The sequence below is a fragment of the Dendrobates tinctorius genome, unplaced genomic scaffold, assembly GCF_039654945.1.
Source record: "Dendrobates tinctorius isolate UK_male_01 unplaced genomic scaffold, ASM3965494v1 ptg000007l, whole genome shotgun sequence".
Classification (NCBI taxonomy): Eukaryota; Metazoa; Chordata; class Amphibia; order Anura; family Dendrobatidae; genus Dendrobates; species Dendrobates tinctorius.
This window is the reverse complement of record NW_027361675.1, coordinates 35,035,196-35,055,789: the sequence shown is the minus strand read 5'-3', so window position 1 is coordinate 35,055,789 and position 20,594 is coordinate 35,035,196. Positions and strand designations below refer to the sequence as shown.

Sequence of the window (20,594 nt, the reverse complement as noted above, 5' to 3'; positions counted from 1 at the left end):
TTCTGCGTTACCTCGAAGCAATCAAGGATTGGAGAATCGATCAGAACCTGTTCCTTCAGTATTCAGGAAGAAATAAAGGGAAGAAGGCGGCAAAGAACACGATAGTGGGCTGGATCAAGCAGTCCATCTCTTTGGCATATTCTTCAAGACATCTCTCTCCTCCAGAGTTGTTAAAAGCCCACTCCACTCGATCAGTCGCTACGTCCTGGGCAGCAAGGGGAAATACGTCTTCGGAGCAGATATGCAGAGCGGCCACCTGGTCCTCTGTGCACGCCTTTACTAGACACTATAGACTGGATTTCAACATGGATCTGACATTCGGCAGACGCATCTTACAAGCCGTAGTCCCTCCCTAATAAATTAATTTTGGCATGACTCCAAGGTGGCTGTCGTGGAAGGTGACTAGAAATAATAGAATTAGACTTACTGGTAATTCGGTTTCTAGGAACCTTCCACGACAGCACTAATTGCCCTCCCTATATGATATATTTACCTGATGATTCCTGCTGTACTGGTGGTAACTATTCATACTAGTATGTCCAGAAAAAACACTGAGGTAGCAGGAAGGGGAGGGTTGTTTAACCTCTTTGTGTTCCTTTCCCCTATTAGGGCGGGAAGACAACCTCCAAGGTGGCTGTCGTGGAAGGTTCCTAGAAACCGAATTACCAGTAAGTCTAATTATATTTTTCACATATAAGCTGCGGCCGCTGCTATTAGGGGCTTATCTACAGCATTCTCTAATGCTTTTAACAAAAATGTTGAAGTCCAAAAACAGAGCATATTCAAACACATCGTGTATTAAACACACTTTGTTAGCCCCTTACTAAATAATGGACCCATCCCTGAGTTCACAAAGAGTTAAATATATCCGAAAGAAACATGAACCCAATTTAGCAAAAAATTACCATCTTTATTCAATAGAAAAATTACATATATCACATCGAAATTTAAAAGGTGGGAAACCCAAATGAGGACACCACCCCCCACATGTCTGCTAATAGGAGGTTGCACAGACTAAAGGAACCCCACTGATTGCTTTGCAACAGCAAGCTTTGGTAGCAATCCGACACCAAAACTCCAAAGTACAATATCAGTAAAAACGCCGGTCATATGTAAACAATACCTAAGTGCAGGATAAACTTTACCTCCTGTGGGTGGTGATATTAGCATTCTGTAATGCTGTAAATAAGCCCCCGATATAATCTGAAAGATAAGATAAACAAGTTAGGTTCTACTCACCTGGGGGGGCGGTCTGGTCCGATGGGTGTCGCAGGTCCGGGTCCGGCGCCTCCCATCTTCATGCGATGATGTCCTCTTCCTTGCCTCTGTCGCGGCTCCTGCGAAGGCGTAATTCTTTGCCTTGTTGAGGGCAGAGCAAAGTACTGCAGTGCGCAGGGAAAGGTCAGAGAGGCCTGCACACGGCAGTACTTTAGTCTGCCCTCAGTAGGGCAAATTACCTGCACAGGAGCCGCGACAGAAGCAAGGAAGAGGACATCATTGCGTGAAGATGGGAGGCACCAGACCCGGACCTGCAACACCCATCGGATCGGAACGCCCCCCCAGGTGAGTATAATCTAACTTGTTTTTCTTATCTTTCAGGTTAAATCTGGGGCTTATCTACAGATTTATAGAATGCTGTAGATAAGCCCCTAATGGTGGTGGCTGTAGCTTGTATGCGAAAAATGAGGTGACACGTTCCCTTTAAAGTTAAAATTGGCACAGTTGCTAGGGGTTAATCACTCAACTAATGTTTAGTTGTATATAACCTTTATTTCAAATACTGCTTTACATTTGTGTGGCATAGAGTCAACTAACAGCTGCCAACTGCAAACAGATATTCCATCCCAAGCTGACTGGACTGCATTCTTAGGTTTTGTATCAAAACATTTTGTATGTCACTCCATAAATGTTTGTTGAAATAGCAGTTGCCGTTTGAGGTGTTTGACCTGTTATAGGCTTTGTCCATATTTGCAACTTTCACACTAGTCTACAACCAGGGTAATAAATTTATAAACACCTCATAGGTTTAACTTTACCTGTACTCCCATCTATTTCCCCCGATGGATGACTACAAAAATGGGAAAATTATTTAAAAATTTGATTATGATTTTGACCATTTACATGGTAATAACTCATTATTGTTTTGTTAACAATTAAGTCTCTTCTCTTAATTTGTTTATCTTGTGTTGGAAATATTAGAGCTGATTGGTTGCCATGAGGTCAAGTGATCCTATAACACTGATTACTGATTGCAGATTGCAGGTTCTCAAGGGAGCACATGTACTGAAGTTGTTTCACGGTCTATAGTTTTAACGTTTTATAATTCAAGGCAGCAGATAAAGGGATTGTCAGTGACTTACATGCTTGTGACATATTAGTATCTCCATTCACTTGAACAGATTATTAACTGTTTTAGGGTCCCGTTACACTTAGCGACACACCAGCGATCCCGACAACGATACAACCTGGTAAAGATCGCTGGTTCGTTGCTAAATGGTCGCTAGTAAGCTGCCAAACAGGCAGATCTCTTCAGCGATGCAGCAACCGTCCATTGATCCTCGGCGATCATTGGTACCTTGTCACACATTAGCGTTTCTGAATGATTCCAGCCTGTGTCCTGAGTTCTGCGTCGCTGAAGAGATCGCTCGTCGGCGTCAATCATAGCGATGCATGCTGGCCAGCGGAACGCCTACGATGAAAAAATGGCCCAGGCCTTTCGCGCACGATCAGTAGTATCCAGCGGGGGGGCCGGTCGCTGCTGCGTGTCACACAAAGCGAGATCGCTGTTGCGTCACAAAATCGGTGACGCTTCAGCGACCTCGCTAGCGATCTCGCTATGTGAGAAAGGGGCTTTACTCAGCAGCAATCAATGTAATCAATGTATGGAGCTGTGCTCCACTCAGCATATTGCTTAAATCCTGCCAATGCTGAAGCAGATGTCTGCTGATCGGTGGGGTAGCCAGATGTTGGACTACCACTGATCTCAAATTGATGACCTATCCTAAGAATCGGTCATTAGTGTGTAAGTCACGTATTACCCATTTAAGATAAAAACTAACATCAAAGAGTACTAATTTAAATAATGGCATGTAAAAACAGAGTTGGTGGTTCTGTTCCCATCTACCACAGTCCTTCTGAAAATGTTGTGTCTATAGTGCTTCTGGAGAAGAACTGTGTCAGTCAACGATTCTCCAGATAAGTGATTTTGAGTGCTCTTTTTGGGCTCTCCTTATCAAGTACTGCACACGTTTCCTCTTTAGGACTGTTGGACCGCACTTGACTACTTTCATATACATTTTCTGGCTTATAGAAGTCCATTTCAACTAGAAGATGCGGATATTGGTTGCAGACAATACAGTTCATAGCCCCAAATATGCAATCTCCTGAAACTGTCTTTATTTCTTTTTCTTAGAGATATTTTAAACTACTTATCAACTAAATAGCTGTCATAGCACAATTTGATATGACCAAGAAGATGGGAAATTTGAAAATTGAAAGTTCCTTACAATATGCTTACACAATAAAGAATAAGCACCACCAAAATCCTGTTTGACCCAGTCATTTAGTACATGGGGAAAATAATATCCTTTAAATCTTTTTATTCCTGTCCAATCATAGTAAAATATTTAGCAGCTTTTTCTACAGGTTGACATTGACTACTGACTATCTGATCATGTGAGCTTATAATAAATGGTATACAACACTGAATGTTATTTGCCACTGAAGTTTCAGTCATTAGGCTAATTAGTAAATGTAAAAAGCTGTAAACATTTACCCCTGAAAAATGTTGAAACAGAGAGTAAAGGCCCCGTCACACACAGCGAGATCGCTGTGTGTGACGGGGATCAGCGACTGGCCCCCCTGCCAGGTATCGCTGATCGTGCTCGATGGGCCTGGGCCATTTTTCAATTGCTGGTCTCCCGCTGGTCAGCACGCATCGCTGCGTGTGGCAGCGAGAGACCAGCGATCAGAGACGCTGGTTTCTAATATAAACATCGGGTATCCAGGAGCCGCGGCTCCTGGATACCCGCTGTTTACCTTGGAAACCGGCCGCGGCTCTTAGATACCCGATGTTTACATTAGAAACCAGCATCCAGCATCGCTTGTCCTGATCACTGGAGGGGCTGTCTTGTGACAGCTCACCATCGATCAGCCTAACGATGTCCCAGCGATCCCATCGTGTCGGATCGTTGGTGGGTTCGCTGGAACATCGTTATGTGTAACGGGGCCTTAAAAAGTAGAGATACCAGTAAAAGTGATATAGATTTTTTTTCTGTAGTTTATTATGGCGCAAACATTTTAAATACTACAGAAATTTTCCCAGTTTAGAAATGTATGTAATATTTTTAGGATATACTATCATATTCTGATTGTTGGTAATCCACTATTCCTGAGAATGAAAACTACTCGTAGTTGTTTTTTTTTAATTAAATCATTTTTATTAAGAAAACTACACAATAAGTTTTTACAAAGAGAGATCAGTAGAACACAGAGATTTTTTAATGCTACATGGTATCATTATATATTATTGTTATACAAAAAATACAATAAAGTTGTCATCTTCTTTCGAGGATTTGATTTTTTTTCCATTCAAACAAATGAATACAACATTCCCTTGTCCCCCAATAACTCTCCAGAGAAATCTGTATTCATACTATTTTATTTTTAATGATGTATATACATTAGAATATCTGCCATTCAGTTATAATAATTAGTTTTCATGTGCAATGACCATACCTAAAGAAAATCAGTTAAACTATAGCCCATATATGTCATTCCCTGAAAGGCACTGTTCCTGGACAATTGGTGTGCATGGCACTTCAGCATATTTCCAGTGACTTTATTGCAGTCACTATGTATTTTATAGGTTTATTCTAAGACTCCAACTTGGATGTTAATCTGGACATTATTTTCTAGAGCTACAATAATTCTTGTATGGAGCCTGTTACTTGATTCATGCTGCCCACACAGCATGAATCGAATACTGATTGCATAATTGCAGACACTTATATTACTCTCCCAAATACTCTGGCATTTTAGAGAGAAAGTGGTCTGAAAGGAATCTTTCAATACGATCAACCATTTTAAGCTGTGTACATGGGCATGCAGGTCATAGAAAGGTGAATAAAATAATATATTGATATCTGCAATCTTATGTCTTCTTCCAGAGATATCCATGTTTTTATTTATATGGAAATGAGCATTTAAGAACTATGGTCTGGACACTGATTTGCATGACAATCAGCCTCCAGAGTTTACTATAAATGAAAGCGTTACCAATGTGAGACGTTTAGATCAGGGGGCCTTCAGTCATTACATGTCTCACAGTGATAATGCACCTTTTCATTTACAATAAGTCTGGATGCAGATCCTCTTGGAGACATGTCTCTTGCTCATAGAGCTTAACCTATTTACATATTATGAAAAATATGGGTTTTTCTGTTGCTCGACAACTTAGGAGGGTTGTTCCTACTGACAGATCCGCTTGAAAGACCCAGTCAGGAGAGAAGAGATAAGTCTGATGTAACTTCTTCCCCCCTCTTTACTCCAGTTGATTGACAAATTTCTTCCCTTGTGGATATGTGGGACAGACTTGTTAAGGCCCCGTCTCACTAAGCAATCTCGGTAGCGAGATCGCTGCTGAGTCACAACTTTTGTGACGTAACAGCGATCTCACCAGCGAGATCGCTGTGTGTGACAGCGATCAGCGAGCGGCCCCCCTGCCGGTATCGCTGATCGCTGGAAGAAATCTCTGGACATTTCTTTGGTCGCTGGTCTCCCGCTGGCCAGCACGCATCGCTGTGTGTGACAGCGGGAGACCAGCGATCAGGTGTAAAAAAATAATAAAAAAAAATAAAAAATATAGTTATTCTCACCTTCCGATGTCCCGCGCAGTCTTCCGGCCTCTCTCCACGCTCCGGTCCCAGTGATCCTTTGCACGAATGACCGCGAGACTTTGTTATCCCTCGAGACCGTGACATCTCGCGGTCATTCGTGCAAAGGATCACTGGGACCGGAGCGTGGAGAGAGGCAGGATGGCTGAACGCGACGTCGGAAGGTGAGAATAACTATATTTTTTATTTTGATTCTATTTTCTACAGCGATAGCCAGCGATGCCAGGCGCTCGGCATCGCTGTGCTGATCGCTGGTGAAGCTGTCTGTGTGACAGCTCACCAGCGATCACATAGCGACTTACCAGCGATCCTGACACCGTCATATCGGTGTCGGGATCGCTGGTGAGTTGCTTAGTGTGACGGGGCCTTTAGTCACATGGAGTGGGCAGGGAGATGCTGCATCGGATTCATCTCAACTCTCCAGGCTGGATCTTTATACTATATTTTCTCTGAAAGGTTGGCGTGTTTCAGAGAAAGACTTAATTGGCTGCAAATTTGCAGCAAGGCTCTGATGCATGCTGCTCACGGTTTAGCCGCATGAATCAAGTGACAGGTTCCCTTTAAAGACATGTTTCCAATGACAGAATGGGACTCCCTCTTATTGACATGTACGGTATGTAGAACTAGACATCTTCAGAATTGTATCATTATTTAAAAGGTTTATGTTGTACAGATGTGTCATAATTCAGCTGTTTTTCAGCAGCCACCTACTTAACATGATTTAAATAATGTATGTTGAAAGGGTTTCTTTATCTAATTTGTTTTGCCTTTTCCCCTCCTATGTGAAGTCCTTACCTGTTTGGAGCAGGGTGTTTTTCCATTAAAGCTCCTTGGTAAGTTCTGATTCCCTCCCCAGCATGCTTATAACACATGTTTTGTTAACTGGCTTTAGTCAAGTTCGTATATTTTGCTTAAAGAAAAAGTGGTTTGATAGAGGCACCTTATTGTTATCTAACAGGGTTAGGTTTATGAACTGTTTAATTCTACCAAATAAAGGTTGCATGGGTTGTCAACTACTTAAAAGTTATCTTTAAAGAGGATCTATCAGCTCTGAGAAAAACCCAAGAAGTGACATTAGATGAAATTATAAGTCTTTAATCAAATATATATGATTAGCAAACCAGTTGATTTCTCTCGGGGATGCAGTTTTTCCTTTCACTTTTCTATAGTGAGCTAAAAAACGTGAGGTTGAGATGTACCAAATATGAGAGGAAGATGATGCTCTACAGCATCGGAATGGCAAATGGAGCCTTGTGCTTACATCTGCAGGATTTAGCTTGGAATCATTAATTTTCCTATCAAGAGGCTTCAGTACAATGGGAAAATCGATTACTGTAACCTATTTTACCATAAATCACAAGCATTGTAAATTACTTCATAAATGCAGCCCAATGAGCAGTGAATCAGCATAGCTCCCAATCGTCTGTCCCAGATTCAATGGAACTGTCCTGATTTGAGGGTCAGTCCCACTGTCCTGACACATAAGGGCTTTATCCTGACATCTAAAACTCTCCCTGTGCAATGTATTCTCTCTGCATCTTTTTTTCATTGCTCTGTAGCTCCTCCACCTCAGGGGGCAGGGCCGGCATCTCTCTGCGCACAATTACATTGATTAAGTAATTCTTTTTGTGTGATCTGCTCTCCCTGGGACTCAAACCCACAACCTCTATCATTGCAGGCAGCTGCAAGAGCTTATGAGCCACATCCAACAATTATGCAAGTAGGAGAATTTGCTGCATTTGAAGCTGCATTGAAAGCTTCGAACCCACAAGCAGACTATACTGGTACATAGAGAATACATCTGTACATAGCAATGTATTTTTATGCCCCTGTATTCTAGAAGGAAAATAAAATAAGAATGATTTTTTTTTCCAATAAAATTACTAAAACAAAATTAAAAGCAATGTCATTTTTAATGCACTTGAAAAAACAAACAAACAAAAATCGCCAATAAAATGGACATATTTAGTCTTCCTGTAATCGTAACTGCACAACACAGCAATCAAGTTATTTATGGTGATTGGATGGTGTAAAAAAAATCTGTGATTAATTTTTCCTCTCTATTAAACGAATAAAAATGTAACGTTGAGGCCGTGTTCACATGTACCATAAATGCTGCTTTTTTCTGCACATTTTCTGCAGTTATCTGCATCACACAATGCAGTAACATTCTTCTCTGATTATTGTGTGTTTGCTTTTATTTTTTTTATTCATTTTCCCCCTTATTTGATGCATTTTTAGCATGATTTAATGTGGTTTTTATAGTACATAAAAGCTTTGATTCTGCACTTAGAAAGGTAGCTTAAATTTTTTACATGCATTTGTCCCTGTTTTTGTTCTTCAAAAGTTGGAAGATTTTAATCAGTTAGTTGCAAATCAGACAAACACTTTCCGTCACTTTAACCATGAGGTCGAACTTTTCCTGATGCTGACTACTGCTAAATGTGCTGTAAAGCGAATAGTTCATATAGCGTCTTGTGCCTGGGTGCGAGGAAAACACAGGAGACACAGGTACGATTAGAAAGGACTTGTATTACTTCATACAAGTAATCAAAAGGGTTCACACAGTTTGCAGATACAAGGCAGGAGACACAGCAGGTCAGAGTAAACTTTTAGCACAGCAGAAGTTCCACAACAGGTTCAGGGTCTCTCTCTGTTACTTCCCTTGTAACTGTGGATTTAGCAGGCAGCAAGTTTCAAGCATACACAAGTGTTCCCAAGTTCATTAGCAGGCGGTGGCTGGAGTACCAAGTCCAAGGCTTCTAGGAGCCAGGTCACAGGCTAACAGCAGACTTGATTCTGAAGCACAGATGGATCATCTGAGGCTGCTTAAAAAGCAAGAGGGAGAGAATCAGGGCAGGAACATAACAGCTGGAAACTCCATACTAACTGAAGGCAAGATAGCTGCAGCAGGACAGAAAGCAAATTGGCCGACGGAAAAACCTAAGTTTCAAAAACATGTCCAAAGGGATTGAGAACCTTACATTACTCCCCCCTTAGGGACAGCCTCCGGATGACCTCAGACCAGGCTTGTCTGGGTACCTCTGATGAAACTGGCAGAGTAAGCGAGGAGCATTAATGTTATTGGCTGGTTCCCATGAGTTGTCTTCAACTGGGTAGCCCTGCCATTTAATCAGGTATTGTAACTGATTTCTGTACAATCTGGTATCCAGGATCCTTTCCACCAAAAATTCCTCCTGACCATCGACCAGCACTGGGTCAGGGCGGGGAGAAGAACGTCCAGGAAACGTGTTGGGTGTTGCTGCCTTTAGTAGGGAAACATGAAAGACAGGGTGGATTCTCATAGTTCAGGGTAGTTGAAGACGACAAGCAACGGCACTTATAATTTTACTGATTTTATAGGGTCCAATGTACTTATGTCCCAATTTGGATGATGGGATTTTTAACTTAAGACTTCTGGTTAACAGCCAGACCAAGTCTTCTACCTTGAAAGCTGGTGCAGATTTACGAAATTTATCTGCTACTTTCTTATACTTTTCTTGAGCCAATTCCAGATTTTCCTTTAAAAGATCAATATTCTTTTGTAAAGACGTGATTCTTTCAGCCACAGCCGGCAAGGGCGTATCTACGGGAAATCGAGGAAGAATGTTAGGATGATAACCTAGATTGGCGTAAAAAGGAGACTGCTTAGTGGTAGCGCTCTGAGAGTTGTTATAGGAGAACTCAGCCAGTGGAAGTAGATCGACCCAATCATCCTGTAGGTGGCAGGTAAAGCAGCGGAGATACTGCTCCAGGGTCTGATTGGTCCGTTCTGTCTGTCCATTAGTCTGGGGATGAAAAGCAGAAGAAAGGTTTACTTTAATGTCCAATGCAGCACAGAAATTCTGCCAAAACCTTGAAGTGAATTGCACCCCTCGATCTGAAATGACCTCATCCGGTACTCCATGCAAGCGAAACACATTCTGAATAATTAAATCTGGTATCTGTCTTGCAGTGGGTAAGCCGACACAGGGAATAAAATGAGCTGCCTTTGTTAACCGATCCCAGACCACTAGAATGGTATTCTTCCTTTGAGAGGTTGGTAACTCCACAATGAAGTCCATAGAAATGGATCCCCACAGGCGGGATGGGGTGGGAAGGGATTGCAATAGACCCGTTGGCGAGGAGCGTGGTGTTTTGCATCTTGCACAGACTTCGCATGAAGTGACGTAATTTAGAACGTCCTTTCTGTAAGTGGGCATCAAAAGAAACGAGAAAGAAATTCTTGTGTCTTTAGAACTCTATGCACAGCTATCTTAGAATCGTGGATGGGTTGCAATACTCTTAATCTGACCGTTTCAGGTATATACAGGCGTTGCCCCTGAATCCACACTTTATTCTTATAGACAATACTTACTGTACGTCCCTTGGAGGTTGTGCCAGCAAAGAATCCGAAGGATATGCTTGCTTGATGTCCTTAAGTAGGTCTTGATTATGAATCACTCCCAGGAATCTAGAGTCAGGAAGAATAGTCTTAGGAGGAGTGAGTGGACGGGTCTCTGTTGCATGAATCCTAGAGAGTGCATCAGCGTTTCCATTGCGCGATCCTGGCCTATAAGAGATTACAAAATTAAACTGGTTTTGAAAAAGATTCCAACGAGCCTGGCGAGAAGTCAGGCACTTAGCTGACCTGATACATTCAAGGTTACGGTGGTCTGTCAGGACGACTATTTGCTGTGCAGCACCCTGAAGAAGGTGTCTCCATTCCTTGAAGGCGGCAATAATGGCCAACAATTCTCTATTGTCCACATCGTAGTTCCTCTCAGCCGCAGACAACCGCTGGGAAAATAAAGCACAGGGATGCAAGACATTCTTCTCACCTGTTCTCTGAGAGAGTATAGCTCCGATGGCACAGTCTGAAGCGTCCACCTCTATTATGAAGGCATGTTCGGGGTTGGGATGCACTAGGATAGGTGCTGTGGTAAATTTATCCTTTAGAAGGGAAAATGCTTCTTGGGCTTGAGGGGGTCCAAGTGAAGCTAGACTCATTCTGGGTAAGTTGTGTGATAGGTGACACTACCTCAGAGAAATTCCTAATAAAACGCCTATAGAAATTGGCAAGCCCGATGAAGCGCTGCACTTTCACATTCCTAGGAACTGGTCAATTCTTGAAGGCTTGGGTCTTGCTTCCATCCATACTAATGCCTTGTGTAGACATTACATACCCCAGAAATTGAATCTCGGTCCTGTGAAATTCACATTTTTCAAGTTTGATGTAAAGATGGTTCTGTCTTAGGCGTTCTAAGACCATTCTCATATGTCCATGATGTTTCTCTGTGGAATTAGAAAAAATTAAAATGTCATCCAGATAAATCACCACCAAAGTATCTAAGTGATCCCTGAAAATGTCATTCACTAAGTGTTGGAAAGTGGCTGGGGCGTTACACAGACCAAATGGCATGACTAGATATTCAAAGTGTCAGTAGCGTGACCTTAATGCAGTCTTCCATTCATCCCCAGGTCTAATACGAACTAAATTATAGGCCCCATGGAGATCCAGCTTAGAGAAAATTTTGCCATGCCGCACTCTCCAATAACTCAGGGATCAATGGCAATGGATAACGGTTTCTAATTGTCACCTTATTGAGTTCCCGATAGTCTATGCAGGGTCTAAGAGTTCCATCTTTCTTCTGCACAAAAAAGATGGGTGCACCTGCAGGAGATGAAGAGTGGCGTATGAAGCCCTTGGCTAGATTTTCGTCTATATAGTCCTTCAAAGCCTTTAGCTCGGGCCCTGCCAGGGGGTAGATCTTACCAAAGTGTATCTCTGCTCCAGGCAATAATTCAAGTTGGACAATCGTATGGACGGTGAGGGGGAAGCAGGTCAGCGTTCTTGTCACACATGTCCGCATACTCCTGGTATACAGCTGGTAGTTCAGGGACTGACACGGTCCTTTTAGGAACAGAGCAAGCTGAAACTTCTGGACTCATCTGTTTCTCCGGAAAGTGTAGCTCCTTGGTCTCCCAGTTAATTGTAGGGTTCTGAGCCTGCAGCCATGGGAGCCCTAGAATAATGGGAAGGTGGGGAGAAGAGATAAGCATACAGTTGTGGCCAAAAGTATTGACACCCCTGCAATTCTGTCAGATAATACTCAGTTTCTTCCTGAAAATGATTGCAAACACAAATTCTTTGGTATTATTATCTTCATTTAATTTGTCTTAAATGAAAACACACAAAAAGAATTGTCCTAAAGACAAATTGGATATAATTTCACACCAAACATAAAAAAGAGGGTGGACAAAAGTATTGGCACTGTTCGAAAAATCATGTGATGCTTCTCTAATTTGTGTAATTAACGGCACCTGTAACTTACCTGTGGCACCTAACAGGTGTTGGCAATAACTAAATCACACTTGCAGCCAGTTGACATGGATTAAAGTTGACTCAACCTCTGTCCTGTGTCCTTGTGTGTACCACATTGAGCATGGAGAAAAGAAAGAAGACCAAAGAACTGTCTGAGGACTTGAGAAACCAAATTGTGAGGAAGCATGAGCAATCTCAAGGCTACAAGTCCATCTCCAAAGACCTGAATGTTCCTGTGTCTACCGTGCGCAGTGTCATCAAGAAGTTTAAAGCCCATGGCACTGTGGCTAACCTCCCTAGATGTGGACGGAAAAGAAAAATTGACAAGAGATTTCAATGCAAGATTGTGCGGATGTTGGATAAAGAACCTCGACTAACATCCAAAGAAGTTCAAGCTGCCCTGCAGTCCGAGGGTACAACAGTGTCAACCCGTACTATCCGTCGGCGTCTGAATGAAAAGGGACTGTATGGTAGGAGACCCAGGAAGACCCTACTTCTTACCCCGAGACTAAAAAAGCCAGGCTGGAGTTTGCCAAAACTTACCTGAAAAAGCCTAAAACGTTTTGGAAGAATGTTCTCTGGTCAGATGAGACAAAAGTAGAGCTTTTTGGGCAAAAGCATCAACATAGAGTTTACAGGAGAATAAAAGGCATTCAAAGAAAAGAACACGGTCCCTACAGTCAAACATTGCGGAGGTTCCCTGATGTTTTGTGGTTGCTTTGCTGCCTCTGGCACTGGACTGCTTGACCGTGTGCATGGCATTATGAAGTCAGAAGACTACAAACAAATTTTGCAGCATAATGTAGGACCCAGTGTGAGAAAGCTGGGTCTCCCTCAGAGGTCATGGGTCTTCCAGCAGGACAATGACCCAAAACACACTTCAAAAAGCATTAGAATATGGTTTGAGAGAAAGCACTGGAGACTTCTAAGGTGGCCAGCAATGAGTCCAGACCTGAATCCCATAGAACACCTGTGGAGAGATCTAAAAATGGCAGTTTGGAGAAGGCACCCTTCAAATATCAGGGACCTGGAGCAGTTTGCCAAAGAAGAATGGTCTAAAATTCCAGCAGAGCATTGTAAGAAACTCATTGATGGTTACCATAAGCGGTTGGTTGCAGTTATTTTGGCTAAAGGTTGTGCAACCAAGTATTAGGCTGAGGGTGCCAATACTTTTGTCTGTCCCATTTTTGGAGTTTTGTGTGAAATGATCAATGTTTTGCTTTTTGCTTCATTCTCTTTTGTGTTTTTTCATTTAAGACAAATTAAATGAAGATAATACCAAAGAATTTGTGTTTGCAATCATTTTCAGGAAGAAACGGAGTGTTATCTGACAGAATTGCAGGGGTGTCAATACTTTTGGCCACAACTGTAAAAGATAGTTTTTCCTGATGATCTTTCCCTTAAGGACCTTCAAAGGCTCCGTTTCCTGATCCACTGGTTCAGAGGTCAGCAGGGAGCCATCCACGGTCTCCATCTGTACTGGAGTAGCCTTCTTCACTGAACGTATCCCATGTTTCTGAGCAAAGGAGATATCCATAAAATTGCTGCTTGCCCCTGAGTCGATGATAGCAAAGCTAGACACCCAGACTGAGTCAACCCAGAGCTTGATGGAAAGAAAGCAGTGAGAATTGTTCTTCTTACAGCTCAGCTGAGACACCGCTGAGGAAACTTGAAAAATTGCAGCATTTACAGTCATTGGCCTCAGAAATATCGGAATTTAAGTCCGAGAAATCAATATCTATGGCTGCAGATCTTTCTGGAGCCTGAGGCTCAGACATGACAGATCTCCTCTCGCAACACTCACAGTGAATGACTGCCGCAGTAGTCTTACGGGAACAGCTGGGCAGTTTATAATGAAGTGCCCTGACTTACCGCAGTAGAAGCATAGGTTCTCTTTTAGGCGATGTTCTTTGCGTGCATCACTAACCCGTCTCTGTACACAGTCCACCTGCATGGGTTCAGGTTCTGGTTCCCGTGTGATCCTACTCAAAGGTTCCTTAGCCGGGAAGGAACGTTCGAAAACGTTAGTGCGATTATTTTCGAACCATCTCTCCTGTCTGCGTTCAGTAAGACGAGTATCAATACAGATGCAGTAGTTAATAAAGTCACCTAATGCTGTGGGAGGGTCGGCACGAGCCAGTTCATCCTTAACCATAGGAGACAACCCTTTCCGAAAAATAGATTTTTTTGGTGGAACTGTCCCAAGTGGTACCGAGAGCCCATCTCCTGAAATCCAAGGCATATTCGGCTACTGAGCGCTTACCTTGGCACAAAGTTAACATTGCTGCTTCATCTGTTGCACCTCGGTTAGGGTCATCAAACACCTGCCCCATGGCTGAAATGAAAGCATCAAGATAATTTAAACATTCATCCTCAGTCTCAATCAGAGGGTTTGCCCACATCAGAGCCTTGTTGGAGAGTAACATGATTATAGTAAGCACTTTGGATCGTTCAGTGGGAAATTGTGAAGCATTTGCAGAGAAAAACAGATTGCATTGGTTAATAAATCCCCTGAATTTTTCACATTCACCGTGAAAACGAAAAGGGGGTAACTTGGGGATCCCAGAACTCGGGGTTATGGCTGTAGCCTGGACTCTTTTCTCTAGGGCCTCAATCCTGGCTCGTAAATCCTGAGATTGTCCAAAAATTTGCAAATTGTGATTGGTAGGTTCCTGCAGGCTTGCAAAGCGAATCTTTAGACTCTGTACATCGGCAAGGATTGTATCTGTCACTTCACACAACTCCTTTATGCAAGCCTCCATCTTCCAGATCTTTTAAGGCAGAAGTACTGGAAGGAGAGACAGAAGAAAAGCACACAATAGTGTTTACCTGTGGTAACACACCTGAGTAAAAAGAAGGGAATGCACTCACCTTGAATGGTTGTGAGAAGTCACAACCACTGTCATCACAGAAATTATAAATGGATATCTGACATCCACGGCCACAGCAGACACGGCCTTCCCAGACCCAGCAGACACTAACATTGGCTTCAGAATCTTGTGATGTCATGCATATAATAGGATGTCCTGTGTGTTCTGGAGTCCAGCTAAAGGAACAGGACATAGCTGTTTATAATATAAGTGGTTAATCTGCTAATGGGAGGAGACATCCACTTGTAAAATTTTAAGTCAGTCATACACATGATATGGCTATCGGCGGAACAAAGCTTCAGCTGATCATTTGGCTGAAAGAAGTGATATGCAGTCTGGCTCTTTTTGGTGGTCCAGCTCTCTTTGCTCTGCTCTCCAAAAAGAGCCAACTCTTTTGGATCCTAGACGGATCCCTATTAAATATGTGTTTACAATATGTTATCACATATATAAAATGATGTGAATGTGACCTCAACTCCACCCACCCATGGCCTAAACCCCACCTACTTGCATTCAGCCATTTAAATTGATGAATGGGTAGAGTGTGGGTCAAGTTGTCGGAGTTACGTCCGCTGAACACCGTAATTTTACACCCAGTGAGAGCCATTCAGAGAATTTAGTGGCTCTCACTGTGGTACCGGTTCCCATCGTTCACAGCAGGAAGCCGGCTCTTTGTACCGGATCGTTCACAAACAACCCATCACTAGCTTAAAGCCATCTCAGACAGCTCTCTCATACAAAGAAGCCCTCATCCGACTGAGCACTTCTGTGTTCTTTACGAAAAAGCCATTGCTAAACATTTTTTGTCTCCAAGAGAATAAAGCGATCGGTAGTCCAAAGTCAAACATTTCCGATCGTCATCTACCCCAATTATCAATTGTCCGGGTCCCCCATTCACATTAGACTATCAGCTTAACTGCTTGTTGAAGTCGGCAGGTTCGGTCAACATTAATCTGTGTATGGTGGCCTTTAATCTGAGACACTTTCTACATACTGCTCAGAAACAACATTAGGCAAATCACCCATAGAAAGCTGTACGATTTACCAGTGCTGCTTCTATTCTCCTTCTCCTTCTTGTGCAGCCACTATATAATATACATGGATTATTCTGACCTTGACACATAAATAACTACAGTTAGTATGAAGAGCTGGAAGGCAAAGAGTAGTTGACAGTCTTTTAAATAAAAGTCTAACAACCAACTTACAGCATTAGTTTTTTACTGCCACTATATTGCATCGTATATTATATATATATGTACATATATATTGTCATGACAACAACATAATATGGTGAAGAAAAACTGAAAAAACCCAAAACAATGCTGCTCTTGTTTATAGACTATGTATGATATTGCTACTGGAGAGAGTAAGCCTCTTTCACTTGAATGGAGATTAGCTACAAAACCATTCAGAGCCCAAGGACAAGGCTTCCAGACTGTGAATTACATTTCAAAGGAATGTCTCATCTTTTTAGGAGTGCACTGCTCCCCTGCCGTTTTTGCTTTCTGCTAGAGGTGGAGGGCAGTGCTCCTACATTTTGGACCAACGCTGGCCTGAACTGTGTGCTCTCTGCTGTTGTAAGTAGAGAGACCCTAGCCTCTGCAGCAATGGAGGAATGCAGTAGCACTGAAGCTGCCTGGATCCAATGATCCAGCCATCTTCGTGGTAGCGTTTATAGGCTGTAAAGAGCTTGAAAGCTCTGCGCGCCTTGCCTAACTTAAGCGATAAACAGGGAACAATAAAATTAAGAAATACCTCCATTCTAGAAAAGTGATAGGATTTTTAATAAGCAGTAAATTGCAAAGTCACTTATTTTTATTATATGGTTGGAACTCCAAGTTCTCTTCAATGCAAAACTGAAATGATCAAATTTTGGCTGTCCTTCAGTTAGAAGGAGCTAAGGAACTCAGAAAGAATTAATCTAAAAATGTAAATTAGCACTTTTGTTTTTTTATTAATATATTCATCCTCACTCTTGTCCCTCCATATATTTAATTCAGCTAATATTACTTAGTTTAATTGTTCCATTCTGTCTGAAAATTATATACACAATTGTATACATTACTACCATTAGGTCATGATATATCATGATGTCCCCCCTGGCCTGGGAATTACATGGCTTTATATTCTCTGAACAGGTTCACTATCTCGATCAACAAAACTTCCTATATAATGAAATGTGCATGAATTGTACCACTAAAGTTCTTCACGGGGAGTATAGAATTAATTATCACAGATAATGATGATGACGGCACAGTACCTGTCACATAGTTATAATGTACCGTATATACTCGTGTATAAGCCGAGATTTTCAGCCCATTTTTTTGGGCTGAAAGTCCTCCTCTCGGCTTATCCACGAGTCATATACCGAGGGGATCTGCGGGGGAGGGGGAGCGGGGGTGTCAGATCATACTCACCCTTCTCTGCAGCTCCTCTGCTTGTTCCATGTTGTCGGCGCTGCTCTCTTCCTGCTTCAGTGGTCAAATGGTACCTGCTCATTAAATATGCGCATATTTAATGAGTGGTACCACGTGACCGCTGAAGCAGGAAGAGAGCAGCGCCGACAACATGGAACAAGCAGGGGAGCTGCAGAGACAAGCGCCAGGACCGGGTGAGTATGAACGGGGGGAGGCATATTCACCTGTCCCTGCGCTCTGCTGTCTTGCGTCCTCTGCAGTGACATTCAGGTCAGAGGGTGCGATCGTCACTGCAGAGACCGCAACGCTGATGAGCAGGGGGCAGCGACGGAGGTGAGTATACAGATTTTTTTTTTGTAACAGAGGCAGCAGCAGCAATATGATGAGGCCACTCACTGTTCATCATAACTGGGGCCACTCACTGTGCAGCATTATCTGGGGCCACTCACTGTGCAGTATAACTGGGGTCACACACTGTGCAACATTATCTTGGGCCACATACTGTGTAGCATTATCTGGGGCCACCCACTGTTCAGCATTATCTGGGGCCACTCACTGTGCAGCATTATCTGTGGCCCCTCACTGTGCAGCATTATCTGTGGCCCCTCACTGTGCAGCATTATCTGGGGCCACTCACTGTGCAGCATTATCTGGGGTCACATACTGTGTAGCATTATCTGGGGCCACACACTGTGCAGCATTATCTGGGGCCACTCACTGTGCAGCATTATCTGGGGCCACTCACTGTGCAGCATTATCTGGGGCCACTCACTGTGCAGTATAACTGGGGTCACACACTGTGCAACATTATCTTGGGCCACATACTGTGTAGCATTATCTGGGGCCACCCACTGTTCAGCATTATCTGGGGCCACTCACTGTGCAGCATTATCTGTGGCCCCTCACTGTGCAGCATTATCTGGGGCCACTCACTGTGCAGCATTATCTGGGGCCACTCACTGTGCAGCATTATCTGGGGTCACATACTGTGTAGCATTATCTGGGGCCACACACTGTGCAGCATTATCTGGGGCCACTCACTGTGCAGCATTAACTGGGGCCACTCACTGTGCAGCATTATCTGGGGCCACTCACTGTGCAGCATTATCTGGGGCCACTCACTGAGCAGCATTATCAGGGGCCACTCACTATGCAGCATTATCTGGGGCTACACACTGTGTAGCATTATCTGGGGCCACTCACTGTGCAGCATTATCTGGGGCCACTCACTGTGCAGCATTATCTGGGGCCACTCACTGTGCTGCATTATCTGGGGTCACTCACTGTGTAGCATCATCTGGGGCCACTCACTGTGCAGCATTATCTGGGGCCACTCACTGTGCACCCTCGGCTTATACGCGAGTCAATAAGTTTTCCTTTTTTTTTTTTTTTTTGGAACAAAATTAGGGGGTTCGGCTTATACACAAGTATATACAGTATTTACAAAGAGAATATAGAAGTAAAGATCCTCTTAGTGTTCTCTCACCAGGAAGAGCTGATGCTGAGGCTGATCTGCATGGAAATAGGTACACCGTGTATAAGGGAAGTTCACAGTGTGACAGATAATCACAATCAGACAAAGACACAGTTATGTTAAAAAATGTCAGTGCTTCTTTAATTCTGTTTGTGCAAGAAATTTGGAGCTTTGCGAAAATGAAGATTCATCACTATAAAGCTCTATTAAGAATTTAATGAGCATAGAATGTTGGACCTATTTAGAGAAAGAGAAAATATGTTTGTACATTTATTTGAAGATTAACTTTAAATTTCTACCCAAATACTAACTATATATTCTCAAATTGCATAAAACTAAATGCATCATATGCCACATTCAGTGTAAAGTAGCCTCTGTAGCTGGTTGTGATTGTACAGCATGAACTTTAAACATGAGTTCAGGACTGGCTTCAGTTTATTCGTCATATACGATATGTACTGAATATGGTCAAACTAATGTTCACAGAATGTTTGATTTTGCTCAGTTACTCTGTCCTGAGTTCAGAAGTAAGAACAACTTTACATGTCATGAAGTTTCAGTGCACATATTTATTTTACTGAATTATAGCTTTTCCTTCTCAGTTTTTGACTGACCACTTGGGGTTGTTCCAAAGACAGGCTGTTGTCAGCCAGCTCTGATTTTAGGTCTGAAACAAAATTAAAAGGCACAGATTAAAGAGGAATGTGTGCAGTACACTGGCGTTTTAAATCAATGGTTGGCTTTGCAAGACGGCTTTGTGGTTGGTTTGATTCTCTTGGTGGCTTGTGAGGAAAAGAAGGAGGTCTTAGAGTGCCTACATATTCATTATAGCGGAAGGAAAATTGAATGTTTTCTACATTTTCCTCGTATAACATATTGTTTTCATTACGGTTTTAATAAGAACTGTAATTATGACAGCATAGTGAATGGAAATGTGACAGATTATTGCATGTTGTGCATGATATTTCACAGTATGTTTGCTGAAGAAGCTGTCTCATGTCCCACCAGGGGATGTGTGGGGACTGGAACTGGACCATTGTTTAGTGGTTAGCCTGCAATGTTAAACACATCTGTACACATACAATGTAGACAGAAGTTTAGAGAGTGGAAGACTGGTTTCCAGCCTTCTATAACTGCTTTCTGGAAAGAAAAAAAGTTGTGAATTGTAATGGTCTTTTTAAAGAAAGAGAAGCTATAAGTAGAGGCTTTTTTCATATTTATTAATTTTGTGCCATCATCTTTGACAGATTTAGCCCTTTTTGTATGACATGTAATGTATTACAAGTAAAAGTATAAATGCAGTAGAGTTCCAAACACAAAAATATCATGGTTGGAATGTGAGTAGGCTGAGCCCTGACCATTACATTTAGTTAGCTGTAGTTAGGGGGTCTATAAAGGACAGTTTACCAATTCCAATCACCTTTAAGGCTATGTGCCCACGGTGCGTGTTAAAACGCACACCAAAAACCGGACTCCTTCCCAGAAATCGCGCGTTTTTTTCCGCGCGATTTCACCGCGATTTCACCGCGATTTTACCGCAATTATGATTGCGATTTTGCCGCGATTTTCGTGTGCGATATTCAAGCACTTGCCAAGCGATTTGAAGCATCGCTTGGAAAGTGATTGACAGGTTGG

At 42.6% G+C, this 20,594-nt stretch overlaps 1 protein-coding gene across 7 annotated transcripts in view; it reads left to right on the top strand.

Moving 5' to 3' along the window:
• BCAS3 (BCAS3 microtubule associated cell migration factor) overlaps window positions 1-20,594 on the top strand; it is a 1,710,065-nt gene that overhangs the window by 778,739 nt on the left and 910,732 nt on the right. For 5 of the 7 annotated variants that reach the window (XM_073573260.1, XM_073573307.1, XM_073573280.1 and 2 more), the window contains one exon: window positions 6,683-6,727. The exons of the other annotated variants lie outside the window; for them this stretch is intronic. In XM_073573260.1, coding sequence (XP_073429361.1) covers window positions 6,683-6,727 — 45 coding nt within the window. The remainder of the gene's footprint in view (window positions 1-6,682; window positions 6,728-20,594) is intronic. 7 annotated transcript variants of the gene reach the window in all.